This window comes from Myotis nattereri (genome assembly GCF_964212035.1).
Source record: "Myotis nattereri genome assembly, chromosome: 18".
Taxonomy (NCBI): domain Eukaryota; kingdom Metazoa; phylum Chordata; class Mammalia; order Chiroptera; family Vespertilionidae; genus Myotis; species Myotis nattereri.
The window spans coordinates 6960690-6977956 of record NC_138093.1 but is presented as its reverse complement, the minus strand read 5'-3'; the positions used below and the strand labels follow the sequence as shown (position 1 = coordinate 6977956).

The window sequence follows — 17267 nt, the reverse complement described above, 5'->3', positions numbered from 1 at the left end:
GACAGGCTCCCATGCTGGTTTTATGGGCAGGCACAGTCACAGCTGCAGGCGATCCACGTGCATTGCCCACTGACCACATCCTGGCTGTTTCCAAGAAGGTGAGATTCTGGGGATGTGATTGACATTCTGCCAGGAAGGAAAGGGAAGAGTTCCCTGAAAACTAATCTAGTTCAAGAGCAGATCACTGGCTAGGTCTCTGCAGGCAGCATCAACTGAGGCTCATATTGTAGAGCTGAAAAAGGCTGAAGGAGGCAGGCTCTTTACATCCAGGATTAGCCCCAAATTGGACACCCTCATCCTTTCTCTCTGTCCTCATGCCAGCCCTTAAGATCAATCAATTAGGACTTAGAGGTTGACCAGTTGACAAATGTATTGCACGTTCTCAATTACACACAGTCAAGGGAGCTATGTGAATGAAAGCTGAAATAATTCCTAACGCAAGTGTATAGAGTGTCCGCGATGTGCCACGCACTGAGCTAGCACTTTCAGAGATGGCTAAGCAATGGCCTTGCCTAACCCAGCGTAAAGCCAGAGAGCGAGACCACGACGCAAACAACTAAGGTAATAAGAACTATGTGTGAGGTATGAGGAGGGACTGTGGAAGCCCAAGTGGGGAATGGGGCTGGACTTTACCAATACGTCTCATGTGACCTCTGGGCTGGGTATTAAAGGTTTCCTGCCGAGTGGAAGTTCACTAGGAAGACAGAAGCAAATAGGAAGTGGTGGAGGGTATTTCTGGAAGATGGTACAGCATGTACGAAGGCATGGAGGTGTGATGCATATGCTCTGGTCAGGTAACAGAGAAAAGATCTATATGCTGGGAAGAAAGGTGTGTGCATGGGTGGAAGAAGGTTAAGGCCAGAAAGGAAGCGAGGGAGACGACATGATTGGAACAGGGTATTTCACGAACTATAGAAATGATCCCTGAAAGGATAGTCTTGGAACAGGGTATTTTAGAGTGAACAATCTACATTGCAGAAGGTTGCAGGAGGGTGGCAAGATGAAACCAAGAGGTAGCTGTATGCAAAGGTAGAGGTGCACCTGGATAGTTAGGGAGAGCTCAGGAAGGGATTGTCAGCATGAGAATGAACTTGAAACTAGTGGATTCCATCAGCTCTCCCGGGAAAAGGACAGATGAAGAAACGGAGGACAAGGACAGCCTGGGAAGCATCAGTGCACAAAGCAAGGAGCCACCAGAGGAGAGCAGAGTGCCTGCGGCCTCTAGCCACCCTCCTGCAGATGGTCCCTGGCAAAGCACTGAACAAATGGTGGGGGTGTTTCTCTTCCTCCCAGTGCCTGTGTCCCCTCCTCAGTCTTGCTTTCCTTCCCCTGCTCCCTCTTCCTTCCCCTCGCCTCTTCCTCCGAGGGAAGCCTCGATGAGCAGAAAGCCCCCACTGGGACTCTGCCTCCCCAGGACCTGCCTGGGTTGGAGCATGTGTCCGGATGGCAAAGGTTTCCTGCAAAGACTGACTTTCGGAAGCTCCACGGGGGCCACCGATCTTGACCACCACTCATTTGCTATAACTGGTCCAAGCATTTTGACTAATGCAGTGACCACCTAGACCTCCCAGATGGGGTGAAGGTGGCAAGAAATGAGGGCTCCCGCACTTCCTTAGCAAGGTGCATCTGATGGTTGTGAGAGTCCAGCCATCAGGGGCACCAATATTGGACAGTACCTCAGGCCTGGCCAAGCTGGACAGTCTGGGCCATACCCAGCAGGCAATCCCTAATCTTCTGGGACCAGGGCAAGCTTTTCAGTGCTGCCAACCCCGCCACCCGCCTCACCTTGGGAAATAAGAGAACGCTAAGGCACCCCTCAGCTTTGGGATTCCTCAGGAAGACCTCACCTTGAAGAGAACTCAGAGCGTCCAGCACCAGCCTGGACATACTGGGCCCTACCCCGCCCAACCTCCTTAGGCCAAGCACAGGAGAGCCCCGCAGAGCCAGGTCAAGAGCGTTCTCTTAGGGCAGACCTTCTCTGTGACATCTGACCCTTTCCTGACTGAGGGGCCATTCTGTTCTCAGAAGAGAAAATACCAATAGCCCAGGGGAGAGGCAAGAGGGAGGGTTCAGAGCTTCAGGCACCCTCCCCTTTCAGGTTTCCCAGCCATAAAGTGGTGGTAATATCTCCGGTGCAGGGTTATTAGAGACCCAGCAAGGAGTGTAGTGGCTCCTCCACTCACAAGAGCAATGCCAAGACCAGTACAATCCAGGCATTCACACTGTTGCTCTGGATTCCTTGGAGAGCCTTCCGACGCGTGGGCATTTAGAGCCCCCTCCTGCTAGTGGCTTCCTGGATCCCTAGCTGTGTGACCTTGGAGAAGCCATTTAACCTCTCTGTACCTTCATTAGATGCTCAGGGACTGAGTAAACGTTCATGTGGTCAGGTGTGGGCAGAGGGATGGGAGGCAATGGCAGGGTCCACTGGAGAGGGCACCAAGGCCCAGGGGAGACTCAGGGAGACTGGGAGGCCACCCTTACTGAGTCCCTCATGGATCTCCACTCCCCTTGCTCTCTGTGGTGAGGTAAATAAGGGAAGGCGGTCCATGTGGTAAATTGGCCCCTAGGAAAGGCGCCAGGGGCTTCTGACAGGGCCCAGCCTCTTCCCTATCCCCATCCCTTTGGCTCTCTCTCTATTCCTTCATCAGGAGTCTCTCTTTCTTCTGGAGCTTAGAGAATCAACTATCTCCACAAGGTGAACTTGACCCATTGTGGGCTGTGGCGTTTTTATAGTCATATGCCTGGGCATGTGTGTCTGCTTGTGTCTGTGTGTACAATCCAGCAGTCATGTCTGCCCCAGGCGATTTCTTCATACTTCCTGCTCCCACCTCTCCTGCCTTGAACAACAATGACAACCAACAATTATATCACACTTCCCATGCCCCAGGCACTGTTCTAAGTGCTTTATCTGTGATAGTACAATCCCATATGGTAGACCAGGGATGGCGAACCTTTTGAGCTCGGCGTGTCAGCATTTTGAAAACCCTAACTTAACTCTGGTGCCGTGTCACATATAGAGATTTTTTGATATTTGCAACCATAGTATAAGATTTATATTTTTGATATTTATTTGATATATTTAAATGCCATTTAACAAAGAAAAATCAACCCAAAAAATGAGTTCGCGTGTCACCTCTGACACCCGTGTCATAGGTTCGCCATCACTGAGGTAGACAGTACTATGTATTGCCATTTTATAGCAGATGAGGAAATCAAGGCACAGAGAAGTTAAGTAGCTTCCTCAAGATCACACAGCTAGTAAATAGCAGAGGCAGGTTCACATCCAGGCAGTCTGACCTCAAAGCCTGTGTTTTTTACCTCTACGATACACAGCACCCTGAATGTAGAAGGCCTGCAGCAACTCAGAGTTGCAGTCCAACCCTCCCAACTCCCATCCCATCACGGGGCAGGTTGCTGAAATAGGACAGCCACAAGCAGTGAGGGTGGGGGCCACCCTTCTAGACACACTGAGGCACGGCTTCAAAGAGCCAGCCTGAGCAGAACAGCCCAGGAAATAGCCACACAGGCATGTCAGCGAAGAGGCTGCAGACTCGGAGCTGGGTTGCCTCACAGTCCACACGGTGACAAGCTCTGCAAATAGCAGCCAGAACCACGGGACTAAAGAAGAATCTCATGTGTGCACAGTTTGGAAAGGACATAGAGAGACAACAGTTGTCCATAGGAGCACCGTCTTTAAATAGAAAAGAGCCTGAAATACACCCTGAGCGCCCCCCCCCCCCACACACACACCACCCAGGGCCAGCTGAGTGACTGAACAATGCCTTAGCTGTGCCGGTGGCGAGGGGAGGAAACCTAGTGCCCTGGCAGCTCCTGACTTTCTGTTCCTATTTAAACGGTCTGAATTGGGAGCATCGACAAGCTCCCAAATTAGCTTTTTAAATAGAAGCTGAGAGTTAAAGGAAAAGCGGCCGTGTCATGGGGGAAAAGCAAGTGAAAATCCCGGCCGGGCCAGACCAGAGGCAGAGAAGGGGGAGGGCGAGGCCCCTAGAAGGAGGCAGGAGAGGCAGGAGCCAGGGAGGGAGGAGGGCCCATCTCCCGGGCAGGGCCTCCCTTCTGCCCCTCACTTGCTCTCTCTCATTTTCCAGGTCACCTGGTTGCGAGAAGGGCCATAAATAAAACCCAAGCTGGCCTAGAGTAGGAATTCAAATCTTTCATATTTTCCTGTAGGTTTTTTCTCAACAGAAAGGAGAATATAATCTACAGATAGTTCACTTAAACGATGAGATGAGAGCCTGAGAGGAATGGGGGCCAGGTGTGTGGGGAGGGGTTGCGGGGCTGGGGGGGTGGGGGGGGGGGTGTTTGAATCAGTGTCCTGCCTTCAAGCAGGGCAACAAGATCAGGACAGCAGGTGGCCCATCATGTGACCTCTCTGAGGAGGAAGGATGCTCTCAGCTAACTGCTCCCCAAAGCCTCCAAGCTTTGGGGCAGACCCAGCTGCTGAGTACCTCCAAGATGCAAAACAAAGATGGGAATGTACAAGAGTTCAAACCTGGGCAGAAATAAAATACTGGGTTTCAACTGTCCGGAGGTGGACTTGGGGGTGGGGACTGAGGGCCCCTCCTGGCCCTGCCCACCGCTCTGAGGCACTCCCAGGGGGCACAGAAGTTGAGGCCAGCAGTGGGGAGAAAATTCACTCTCCCCCAGAGGGAAGGGAGGAGGGAAGTGGCAGCAGTGCCAGGGCCTTCCCTGAATTCTTCCCCTGTCTGCCAGGGAGTGGCAGTGTTGTTAATCATTATTACTGTATGCAAATCAGTATGCAAATCCCACAGGGCGTGGGGACTCCAGGCAAATGCTAGTGCAGCCCACGCCCACCTCTTGAAGGGCCAATTGTGCGCCTTTCAGACTGACACTCTGGAGGGGGCTTTGGGGAGAGTGGGAGGAGTGAGTGAAAGGGGGGCTCCAAGCTCCCAGGGGCCACTGGGGCCTACATCACAATGACCCGCCCTCCCCCCTTAATCTGGAACAGGACGGGGGTTCTCACAAGCGAGAAGCCCCCTTCTGGATCAGGGAGGTCCTTTCCCAGCCCCCGCCTGGCTAGGACAGCCTTTCCAGCACACCCTCCCCTTCGCTCCTTCGCTTCTCTTTTTGCTCGGTCTCTCTCTGGGGCAGGCACCTCTCCGCACCCAGAGCTGTGATCGCTCAAGTCCTGCATTCCGGTGCTGCTGCCCAGCGCCAGGCCGAGGTCCTGGGTTCCTGGCATCGGGTCACAGACACGGAAATTTAGAGCCGGGGGTCCCACAGTCGGAGGGGACGCCGCCGCAAGTGTGGGAGTCTGGGTCGCATATCACTCCAGGGATGCTGTGGGGAGGTGAGGGAGGACCGCTGCTCTTTGGCACATGCCGACCGTCCGTTCCCCATCCTGGGCCGACGCACCAGGCAGTGGGAAATCCACGGGCTTCAGGGACGGACCGACGGACTGGACGGACCCAGATTGAGAGTTCACGCTCCCAAGTCCGGACTCAGATCTGGGTACTGGGTTCACTTTGGCGGGGTAGGAGGTGGAATCCCTACCTTCAGGTGGTGCCCCTCGCGCTCCAGGAGAGCAGCTCTTATGCGGGGTCAGGGCAGGATGTGTGTCTCCCCCCCCCCCCCACCCTCCACCCCTGGGACCTGCCCAGAGCCAGCACCTGGAGCTGAGGCGCAGCCAGCCGGAGAGCTTGCGCGGTGGCAGGTTTCACTTCACCAGGTGGCCGGGCTCGCCAAAAGCAGGGGCTGGTGTCGGGTGGACAGTCGGCGAGAAACAGACACGCAGCTCGGTCCCCACACACCCCGTGCGCGCACACACAGGCTCTCCCGGCCACCTCTCCCTACAAACACGCCTCCAGCGCCTGCTCCCTGCTCAACCCCCACCCAAGCCGCACTCACCTCGCCACGCTCATCACCCCCGTGCCCACCCTCGCGGGCACACTCCACCACCTCCAGGCACACCCTAGGATTCCTCCACTCGCGGGGGAGACGCATCAGGCTCTGCCTCGTCTCCCCACCCCCCAACCCCGCTCACGCGCGCGCCCCTCTACACACACACACACACTCACGCACACGCGCGCACACACACACACCCTCGTGCAGGGGGAGTCACTCCCCCTCACGCCCTCGCCCCGGGCACCCTTCGCTGCGAGCCTGGGCGCTCGGCGTCTCTCCCTCCGCTGCCTGGGGGCCCGCGCTCCCCAGCCGCTCGCCGGCAGGGATCGGTAGGGAGCCCAGGGCGCAGTCTCGCAGCCTCCCCCGACTGTCCTCTCCGCCCCGCCCGCGCCGCGCCCTCACCGCCTCTCCCTTTGGGAGAGGGACCTCGCCAGGCAGCCGGTGGCCCGCCGGCTCCGCTCGCGCGGCGCCGGCAGCGGCGGGGGCAGGGAGCGAGCCCGCGAGCCCGCGAGCGAGCCGAGCCGACTGGCGAGGCAGGAGGGGACGCGCTGCTGAGCCGGGGCTGGGGCGGCGGGGGAGGGAGGGGCCCGCGGACTGACGGACGTGAAGGGACTGAGCGAGGGAGGGAGCGAGACTTCACTGGCGAGGAGGCAGCTGCTGGGCGCTCCCCGGCTGCTGGGCGCTCGGCGCCTCCGCGGCCCCCCAGCCGGAGCTTCCTCGCGCTCGCGGGGCGCGGGGCCGGGGCCGGGCTGGCTTCGTCGAAGGTAAGAGGGACGCGACCGAGCCTCCCGGAGCCTGGAAGTGTACGGAGCGCGGCTCCCACGCCTGTTGCTCCTGCTGCCCACGCGGCACCCTCCCACTCGAGCCCGGGTGGGTGGGCGCTGGGGCGCCGGAAGGATGGGGGGTGGGGCCGGCGCCGCGGGGGAGCAGGCAGCCGGCCCGAGGCTTCTGTTCCCTCGGGCTGAGGATCCACCTCCGGGCAGCTCAGCGAGGCGATGGGCAATTGGGGGTGGGGGTGTGAACCTCTGCCCTCTTTCCATTGGCCTGCCTTCCCTCGGGGGTGCCAGAGGCAGCGCCCTGGGATCCGGCGGCAGGTGGCGATGGCTTGCTCGGCACCCCTTCTTTGTGAGAAGAGCAGAGAAATGGCCGAGGTCGGAAGCAGGGAGCAGTTTGGGGCGCTTCTCAAAGTTCTCCAGCCGGCGGGTGCCTACCGGAGGCTGGGGCCCGCACCTCTGGTCCCCACTCCGCCGCTTTTACCCTGCGAGCTCTGGGGGGAAAGGCCGCCAAGGGACCGCAGGAGGCCAGCGCCCCTGGGAGGGGGTCGACAGACTCACTTTGTGTGGTGTTTACACTGGGGACGGACAGGGTGCGGAAGGGACTGGGTAGAGAAGTTACCTGGAATCAACTGAATTCCTGCACTTGCTTAGTGTTGACATTTGAATCAAGTCCAAGATGTCCTGCTTTTTTTTTTTTTTTTTTTTTTTTTTTTTTTTTTTTATCCCGGGCAGCCGTGACATGTCAGCAACAGGCGGAGGTTCCGGACCTGGAATCTTATAGCAAAGGCTCCGCTATATTTCTTGAGAGGGTGTCTGAACTTCCTCAGGATCTGGGGCGCAAAGCGATCTGTTTATGAGATCCGGCAAGGGTTGCTGTACGGTGCGTGTTGGCATTTTGCGTGAATGTACGTGATGGTTAAATGTACGCCGTATTTACTGTCACTTCAAGGGTACTTGGGTGTTTTAGTTCTGCAGAAAGGGGGCCTGGGCGTGCAGGAACTCCATGCAAAGCATCTGTGCATTTCCCCATGTGGAAATGCTGGCACATGGTCAGGAATGGATATGTTTATTTTCCCTTGTCACTACTTGAATGAGCAAAATGCAAGCGCACAAGAGACCCCCAGAGGACGAAAGATTAGTAGCTTGTTCCCTTTTGCTGTTGAGGCTGGAAAAAAAGGAGCGAGTTCAGGAAAGTGCTGCGGTCACTTTCCTAGGAGTGGCCCTGTGGGAGAAGAGGACCTGGGTGGGTATCCCAGGCCTGTACCCCAAGGGTCCCCAGCTTGGCACCCTGTCAGTTGGCACCCTGCCTGCCCAAACCCTGTGGGCACAGGAGAAAGCCCCCTGGATTGTCAGGACCCTCCCCTCCCCCAGACTGGCCTCATTCTGGGCTCAGCGATATGATAGCAATTTGTGAAAAGTAAAAGTTTACAGGGGCTCTGCACCTCCGCACTCTGCCGAGGTCACTGAAGGGCAGGCCTTGGCGATGCGACTTTTCCGCTGCCTTGAGCCTGTGCTCAGGTTAGGCGCCAATGCCCAGGACAGGCCGTCTGGCCACTTTGCCCACTTTGGGCCCTCTCCCTCCCAAGCAGGAGCTGTCTAACAGGACTTTTTACAGCAGGGGGGGCGGGGGGGATGTTTCCCTTTTGCAGGATTTTCTGCCTTTGTCATTTCAGCACTCACCTGTTTAAATGTCTTTTTCCTGGCTGCCCCCACCCCCACCTTTCCCACTGTCAAACTCCTCTGCCAAAAACAAAAATAGCTTCAGAGTTTTCATCTGTAAGGCGTCCACGTCCTAGTAAAACCCCGGCATTTAGGCATGCGCAGTGCCATTGGCTGGAAATGGGGCCGCACTGTTGTGCCTGTTGCAGGAATTCATACCCAGGTCGGCTCCAGGAGGTGTCGGTGCCCATCAGGGGGCCCACGCTGCAGTGAGAGCCACCAGAAGCCCTGCTTCAGCCGGCCATGTCTGCAGGCTTGTGTGGAGGCATGGCTGGGGTGGCTGCAGGCATGGTATCCGGTGGGACTTTTCCTCCCCTTCCAAAACCTGCATGTTCCCCCCACAACACACAACACACACACACACACACACACACACACACACACACACACACACACGCAGAAAGTAGCAGTGGGGTAATTGCTCCTTTTTTTAGTACCTTTTACTAGGGGTCAGGGCTTGTGCCCCCTCCTGGTTGTCAAGTAACACTGGAGGCATCATGGCCTTTGCCCTGTGGTGGGGGAGAAGGGGCGTGGGGAAGCAGGGCAGTGGCCTGGCTGAGCCCTTGACTCCGTGATGAGACTGCCTGGGTTTAAAGCTCTTTACCCACTTACTACATCACCTCGTACAGCTCCTCATGCTTCGTCTTCCTCATCTGCAAAATGGGGGCAGCGGTGGTGTCTGCCCCTCGGGTTGTTGGCGGGGCCAGTTGAGATGGTCCATGCCGGCATGTGGCACTGTGCCTGGCACCAGCAGGCCTCAGGGAACTTCCGCTGCTGTTCTTCTCACAGGGGGACCCAGAGAAGCAATTAGCGCCATTGCAGGCTCAGACTGCTAAGGTGGGGTCCCTGTCCCCGCTTCCCGACCAGTGCATATTAGATTCTTCCCATGCTGCTGTGGGGAAGGCATGAGAGAGTCCAGAGGAGACAGGGCCGTGCCTGGCCTGCAGTAACTGCCCAATTACTGTGAGCCATGATTGCTAAGAAGACACGAGAAGCATCTGTAATCCAGGCCAGAGGGAACGGGTGCTAGAGATGAGGGGCAACACCGTATGGGAGCCCACAGGAGGAGAGAATTTCATGGTGGGCGAGGTGGGGGGCACCACAGTGAGGGTGAGGGCCAGGTGGGAATCTAAAAGGGCTGGAGGGGGAGGATGTTGCCAAGAGGAGGAAGGGAGCATGCCCAGAGACAGACCCCCACAGGTCTGTGCGTGAGCCGTCTGAGATCTCACTGCTGGAGGGAATGGGCGCATGTTACCCGGGGCAGGAATGGTAAGCCAGGAGCCGGCTGTGGGAGTGCTGCAGTGCTGGGCTCGGTTTGAATTTGATTTTGGAAGCTGTGGGATACGGCCATCAGAGCAAGGCTTAGGGAGATGACCGAGCAGCATGGATTTCTGGGAAGAGGAGAAACGGTGGGGGTGGTGGTGAAGACAAGCAGGCCAGGGGGAAGGAGGCCTGAAGGGACTGGGACCTTCATGAGGGCAGTCAGAGCCATGGTCTCATTATGGCGACTCTTTGGGTGGAGCAATGAGGAAGGAGGCCAAGGTGACAGGCCTGGGGTCAGGGATGCTGAGAGTAAAGGGAGAAGAGCAGCTTCTTGCAAGCAGGGAGACCCAGCTAAGCCTCTCCTGTTCCGGGGCACCCGGTGGGAAAGGCCAGTGGCAGCCCAGGAGTGAGAGGAGGTAGACCTGAAAAGCCTAGAGCTGGGAGTCAGGAGAAGGAAGAGGGTTTGACAAGGAGAGATGGAGCTCAGATCCCATGATAAGGCTCACCTCTGCCTCATTTCTTTCTTTTTTTAAAAAACCCCCACTTTATTTATTAATACTTTTCTATTGATTTCAGAGAGGAAGGGAGAGGGAGAGAGAGAGAGATAGGAACATCAATGATGAGAGAGAATCCTTGATCGGCTGCCTCCTGCACACCCCCCACTGGGGACTGAGCCCGCAACAGGGCATGTGCCCTTGACCGGACTCAAACCTGGGACCCTTCAGGCCGACGCTCTATCCATTGAGCCAAACTGGCTAGGGCATCCTCATTTCTTTAAACACAGAATCAAACCAACTGCATTCCAGAGGGCCCCCATAATTCTGAGTAAGGATTGGTTCTGAGTGACCGATTTAGGATTCGTGAACACGAGTGTGTTAACCCCAAACAGTTTCCCGTCATGTTACGTGTGTTTCTGTGTCACCACATGGCTATCCACAGATGGTGTACATTTGGGGATTGCAGAGCCATCTCACTGTTGTCTTTAAAAAGCCAGATCTGGGAAGGTAAAACTGTTTCCTAAAGCCAAATATAATTCTCCCAGCCATTGTTCCCTCTGTGCAGGCAGGGGGTGGGGAGGGGCGTGCACAGTGTGGTCCGAGAGCGGTGGGGGCGGAGACCAGGAACTGCCTAGGGCCGGGTGGGGCCAGGTGACAGAGGCTGGCATGGGGAAGAGTATTGTTATATAACCCACGGGAGCTAAGGATGGTGGGCAGATGGAGACGGGAGGCGAGGAATCTGGAGATGGCAGTGAGCGTGGATCAGCTTCCTCTGGGAGGGGGAGGGGCAGTGCATGGGAGGCAGGTGAATGAAGAATCCCAGAGTCCTTCACAGGAGGGGAGGGGCCCATGCCCAGCCTCAGAGCCTGTCCCATCTTCCTGTCGTGGTTCTGAGGGTCGCGATTGGACACTAGGTGGCTGGGTGTCCCAGAGAGTAACACTCCCGTGGGGCAGCCTTCTCCATTGGACTTGGGGACAGAGCTCCACCGAGCCCTGAGCCTGCCGTAGTCACCGGCCATCTCACAGAACATTCCAGGCTGGGCAACCCCAGCCTCCTCACCAGCGAGGAGTGGAAAGAAAGTGTTCCCCTGAGTTCCTTCATCCACACCCCATTCCTGATTGCCCTGGTGGGTGAAGAGAGAAATAAAAATTAGCATGTTTATTCCACTTTGAAATTCGTTTAATGAGAACTCATTTACCCTCTCCCGATTTGAATTCGCAAGAAGGCCATAACCTTTCAGAGCTAATTATTTCCCGGGTCTCCCCCCATCTTCCTGCAAAAGAGGCGTTCCCTCCACATGCTCTGAGCCTTCTCGGAACTTGACAATTTGTCAGGCAGGTGGCAACATCTGGTGATCCACACGCCGCACCCCCGTGCTAGGTGCACCCCCACGGGAGGACAGAGAGAACTGTCCTCTCTCGGGTGGTCATTTCCATTTAATTCATTTGCTTTTAAGACGTTTGCTGTTTCCCTCACCAGTGACCCTTCCCAGAGTCCCACGTCCCACCTGCTCGCCCATCAGGACTCACCTGGCTCTCTCCTCTCTCCTCCTGTCTCCCAGGGGTCACTGCACTGAGTCCAAGCTGGTGTGCACAGTCTGCGCGGTGGCCGCCCCGGCGCTGGAGTCACCATGGCGGCGGGAGTGGCAGCCTGGCTGCCTTTTGCGAGGGCTGCGGCCATCGGGTGGATGCCAGTGGCCAACTGCCCCATGCCCCTGGCCCCGACCGACAAGAACAAGCGTCAGGACGAGCTGATCGTGCTCAACGTGAGCGGGCGAAGGTTCGAGACCTGGCGGACCACGCTGGAGCGCTACCCAGACACGCTGCTGGGCAGCACGGAGAAGGAGTTCTTCTTCAACGAGGACACCAAGGAGTACTTCTTTGACCGGGACCCCGAGGTGTTCCGCTGCGTGCTCAACTTCTACCGCACCGGGAAGCTGCACTACCCGCGCTACGAGTGCATCTCGGCCTACGACGACGAGCTGGCCTTCTACGGCATCCTCCCCGAGATCATCGGCGACTGCTGCTACGAGGAGTACAAGGACCGCAAGCGGGAGAACGCCGAGCGGCTGCAGGACGACCTCGACTCGGAGAACAACCAGGAGTCCATGCCCTCGCTCAGCTTCCGCCAGACCATGTGGCGCGCCTTCGAGAACCCGCACACCAGCACAATGGCCTTGGTCTTCTACTACGTGACTGGCTTCTTCATCGCCGTCTCGGTCATCACCAACGTGGTGGAGACGGTGCCGTGCGGCACGGTGCCCGGGAGCAAGGAGCTGCCGTGTGGCGAGCGCTACTCGGTGGCCTTCTTCTGCCTGGACACGGCGTGTGTCATGATCTTCACCGTGGAGTACCTCCTCCGGCTCTTCGCCGCGCCCAGCCGCTACCGCTTCATCCGCAGCGTGATGAGCATCATCGACGTGGTGGCCATCATGCCCTACTACATCGGCCTGGTCATGACCAACAACGAGGACGTGTCGGGCGCCTTCGTCACGCTGCGGGTCTTCCGCGTCTTCCGGATCTTCAAGTTCTCCAGACACTCGCAGGGCCTGCGGATCCTGGGCTACACGCTCAAGAGCTGTGCCTCCGAACTCGGCTTTCTCCTCTTCTCCCTCACCATGGCCATCATCATCTTCGCCACTGTGATGTTCTACGCCGAGAAGGGCTCCTCTGCCAGCAAGTTCACAAGCATCCCTGCCTCCTTTTGGTACACCATTGTCACCATGACGACGCTGGGGTAAGTGGGTGCTGGCGGCCTGGAGCAGGGCCGTGGCGATGGGGCGGCGCGGCCCTGGATGGTGTCAGGGTTGGCAGAGAGGATGGAGCGGTGTATCCAACATGGGTGACAAGGAAAGTTGCCTGATCACAAGGGGAAAGCACGTGACTGATTCGTTTGGGGGCAGTGGCTTGCTCCGAGTTGAGCGTTCTGTAGGTGTATTTTATAAAACTTAGAAAGTTAAGTCACCGTTTCTTTTTTCGACCATGCATTCTGTGCGTTGGGGGGTGGGGAGGCAATGGCTGCATTTTATTTACATCTGTGCTTATAAAGAAGAGAAACAGGGCAGCCCGTGGGGAGGAAAAGGCTGTGAGGGTTTGGTGAGTATCACCAGGAGGGGACATACTTGCATTAACGGAAGACACCGGCAGCACTCTTTTCGGACCCTCCCGGCACTTGTTTGTAGTGGATTTGCAGGCTGACTTCCCTTTTGCCTCACTTCTCCTTTCTGCTACCCCAGATGCCCAAGGTTCCGTAGTTCTTCCTCGCTGAAGGAGGAGCAGCCTTGCTTTCTCAGCCCGCCTCTGTGATGGGATGGCCTGGCTACCTGGGCGATTGTGAGGTTGTCCGAAGGAATCGTGGTCGGACACAGAAGCGGCAGTATTGTCAAAGGGAGGGGCAAGGACGCTCAGCGCGGTCGCCGGTGACTCTGTCTCTTCCACCTCCCAGAGGTCCCCTCTCCAACCGAGGTCACAGAAAAGTATTTATGGTCCTGGGATGTGAAGAAGAAGAAGAAAAAGGGGGCTCAGGAAGGAGAGTACAATTTCCCCCCTAACAGGATTAGGGTCAATGAAGGCAGCTTTAGGGAGACCTGTATTTCTTAGGGTTTCTGCTTCAGCCGTTGCAAGTCACGGAGGCTAATACAAACCCCCTTTACAATTCATGTGCTGGGTCTATATTTGTTGAGGCCAGGAAGCATTATATTGCTGGTGGAGAATTCATGAAACTTTTTATTTGGTCTTTGACAGTTCGTTTGGTGGCGTCCTGGTGATTCGATTTTTCGTGGTTGGAACCCTGTGGCCGCTAGTGTGGGTTTTTCTGTAGTGCTGGGCATGCTTCTTGGGAATGACTGAACAGGTGATTACATTTGTCACTCTGCCACATCGGAGGGAGTAGCAAGGGGGCGAGCAAGGGGTGTCATTGTCCATCTGTGAAGGCCACTTTGGGTGGGGCATTCCCTTTACCTCTTGTCTTTCTGACAGAGGTCGTCCTGCCCCTCCTCCCACTCTGCCACACACTCTTCTTCAAACACTGTTCCCACCCAGAATGGGTAAGAATGTCTACTCATTTGACCTTGTGTTTCTTGGCTCCGGTAGCAGATGTGGGCGATCGGGTCTGATGGGATATTAGGGATCAAATGGGCCAGAGAGCATGCGTGCCCTGTGTCAGAAGAAGCAGGCATCTCTGTCCTTCCAGGCTGACCCTGGCCATCCCGTCACATGGAAGACCTCATCCGTGGCCAGGAGCTGCCTGGCTGTGCTTCTGATGTGGCTCTGACTGCCCAGTGCCCTCACGTGCCCTTTGAGGGGCCTCATGACACCAGAGTGATATCTCAGACTGCCGTGGGGAGAAGACAGGGCAGATGGAGGGCAGTGAGAGCTAAAATGGGATTGTTTCAGGGGACACCAGTGGCTGCTTCAGTGGCCACCTCCTATTACTTTTTATTATTAGGGTAGCAGCATGTGTGTGTCTACTATCTGTCAGCTGTGTGCTGAGCACTTTGCATATATTATCTCTTTAAGTCTTCACAACAGCCTTGCAAGGTAGGAAAGATTATTTGAAGATGCAGAAGGTGAGGATCAGAGAGGTTAAGTATGTTTCTGGAGTCACATAGCTGATAACGGCCGGAGCTTATTTTTAAATACCAGTCTGGCTGCCTCCATCCAGTGCCCTTTCTCCTTTCACTCACCACCACTTGTTTCCATGCCATCAGGGCCCATGGGTGGGAATCAGACCTTCGGAGTTATTACTTTTTTTATTCTGGTTGTATCTCGATTCGTGAAAGTATCGGTGCAGTGAGTACTACATGGCAGGCACTGCTCTAGGCACACAGGGATTTTATGAATTAAACAGTTCTTTCTGGCAAGTCAAAATACTGCCTTCCAATGAATGCTGCTTTCATAGAAAATCCCAGCATTCTATTGCCGCCCAGCAGACCATGATTTTCTGTAGCCTTCGCCCTGTAGGTCAAAGGGCAAGTCCCTTGTCAGGGATGGATAGTCTTGGCCTCATTTACTGTCTTGGGAGAGAGCAAGAAGCCTGTGCCAGAGAGTGAAGGTAAAGAGGAAGGGAAGGGTACCTCCATGGGAGAAGCATGCTTTCCCTGACTGGGCTCCACACCCTTCCTTCCCTCATGCATCCAACTGTCTAGGAGGGCCTGGCTGGTGTGGCTCAGTGGTTGAGCATAGGCCTATGAACCAGGAGGTCATGGTTTGATTTCTGGTCAGGGCACATGCCCTGGTTGCAGGCTCAATCCCCAGTGTGTGTGTGCAGGAGGCAGCCAATCAATGATTCTCTTTCATCATTGATGTTTCTGTCTCTCTCTCTCCCTCTCCCTTCCTCTCTGAAATCAATAGAAATTTTTTAAAATATATATCTAGGAGGAGAAGCTAGTGGGCAAGAAAGTAGCATCTTCCTTAACCTTGTAAGCAGTGTTCCCCTTCCCCTCCACCCTGGTCGCCATCATCCAGTGCTGGATCGAGCTGCTTTGACTGTGACCTGAGTTGTAGTTGGAACCATCACCAGGCTCACTGCTTGGCTAGACATAGCAGGTGCTTGGCAAGATGCTTTTTAAGGGATAAGTCGATGTGAATGGGGCGCCTTTTCCATTTGCTTGGTCTACTATTCTCAGTGCCTTCCAGCCCTACCTGTCCTCTCTCTAGGTGGACCCTAGGTCTGTGCCTCTGCCCCAGGCCTGGCCCCCTGGGAGAGAGGAGAGCAGCCTTCACCTGGAGTCTGGCCCATCCCCTGAGATGCTCTGCGGCATCGAGGAGGTCTTCTGGCCCTTATCGGAGATCTTACTGACTCAACCCTGGAAGCCTTTATCTGCCCTGGCTGGTTTCTGTCCCGAGCACATCCACTGGCTAGCTGTAGGCCTGTGGACCATTCCAGAAAGCTTGTCTGTTTTTTACTCTCTGCTGTCACTGGTGGCTGTGGGATATCAAAGGCCAGTATTCTGCCACATGCCACATTCTCTCTGGTTGCTTCTAAGAGCTCCTAGCAGACACCTGTCTCCCAACCCTCCTCACCCTAATCTCTCCCTGGGCTCCTGTTTCCCGTCTGGAGAGACCATCTTCAGCTCCTCAGAGCAGGCCTGACCGGCAGGCCGAGGGCCATGTACCCATGGAGGAGGTGGCTCTTCCTGGCTCAGGCTGCCTCTCTGCCTGCTTTCCCAGGACTCGCTGATGAGTGACTCAGGTGTCTTCCGGGGAGGGATCTCCTGGAGCCGATTATTCCCGCTTATTTAATATCTGAAAATATCTTAAACATACAGAACAACAGCTCCACCACCACCCAGGCCCCAGGGTGGCCTTCCTCTGAAGCCTCCGGTGCTGGGGGGAGACGCCTGCACCCAGCCCACGCTTCCCTTCTGCCCCCTTGACAGTTGAGCTCCCAAATGCCCTATTAAAGGATTAATTTCTGTGCTCATAATTGATGTTATAAATAGAGTAAATCCTCATTTATCTCCGTTAACAGAGGGAAGGGATAATGCAGAACTCCCAATATTAAATAAGACCAACTCATCTTATTTGGGGAATTAGTTTGGGAATGTATTATATGTCGCAGGCTTTTTCAAAGCCGATTTTCCTTCTTAACTTTGTTTGACTTTGTTTGGGATGACAATTGGCCTGGTGCCTGAGTCCGTCTGTGGGTGAAGCCCTGGGGGCGCCGCATCTGGGGCGGGGGAAGCCTTGTGAGCGGGCATCCACCAGGGCCATCGAGGGCCAGCTCTGGGCCCAGCTCCAGGCCCGGATGGGATGCGGTCCTCTTGGCTATCTTTGGGAGGGGAAGGCGGGTTGGGAAGGGCAAGGGGCAGTGTCGCTCCTGGTGAGATGCCCAGTGCTGCTGGTTGGCTTGGTTATGTAATTGTGACCAGCAGCCTCTGCCACCACATGCCCCATGATGAGAGAGCTTCGACAGTGTCCAAAAATCACTTTAACGACAGCAGAATCAATTTTTACTTCTTCCAAGCATGAAACAGCCTCCGGGTGATTTGCATTTCCCTTTGAAACGTAATCCTGGAGGGGGCTTGCCTGAGGTTTTGGGAGAGGGGAACCGAGCCTGGGAGATCAATGCAGGCTCAGCACAGAACAGGGTACTTGATCGAGCTCTGAGATCTGTTTGTGTTAACCC

General features: G+C 55.8%; 1 protein-coding gene across 2 annotated transcripts in view; it reads left to right on the top strand.

The window, feature by feature from the left end:
- Nucleotides 1–6392: 6392 nt before the first annotated feature.
- Nucleotides 6393–17267, top strand: part of KCND3 (potassium voltage-gated channel subfamily D member 3) — a 134315-nt gene continuing 123440 nt past the window's right edge. Inside the window, exons 1-2 of one of the 2 annotated variants that reach the window (XM_081113171.1) lie at nucleotides 6393–6647; nucleotides 11701–12875. In XM_081113171.1, the coding sequence (XP_080969297.1) occupies nucleotides 11770–12875 (1106 nt within the window). In that variant the 5' untranslated portion in view covers nucleotides 6393–6647; nucleotides 11701–11769. The remainder of the gene's footprint in view (nucleotides 6648–11700; nucleotides 12876–17267) is intronic. The other variant, XM_081113170.1, reaches the window with a different exon arrangement.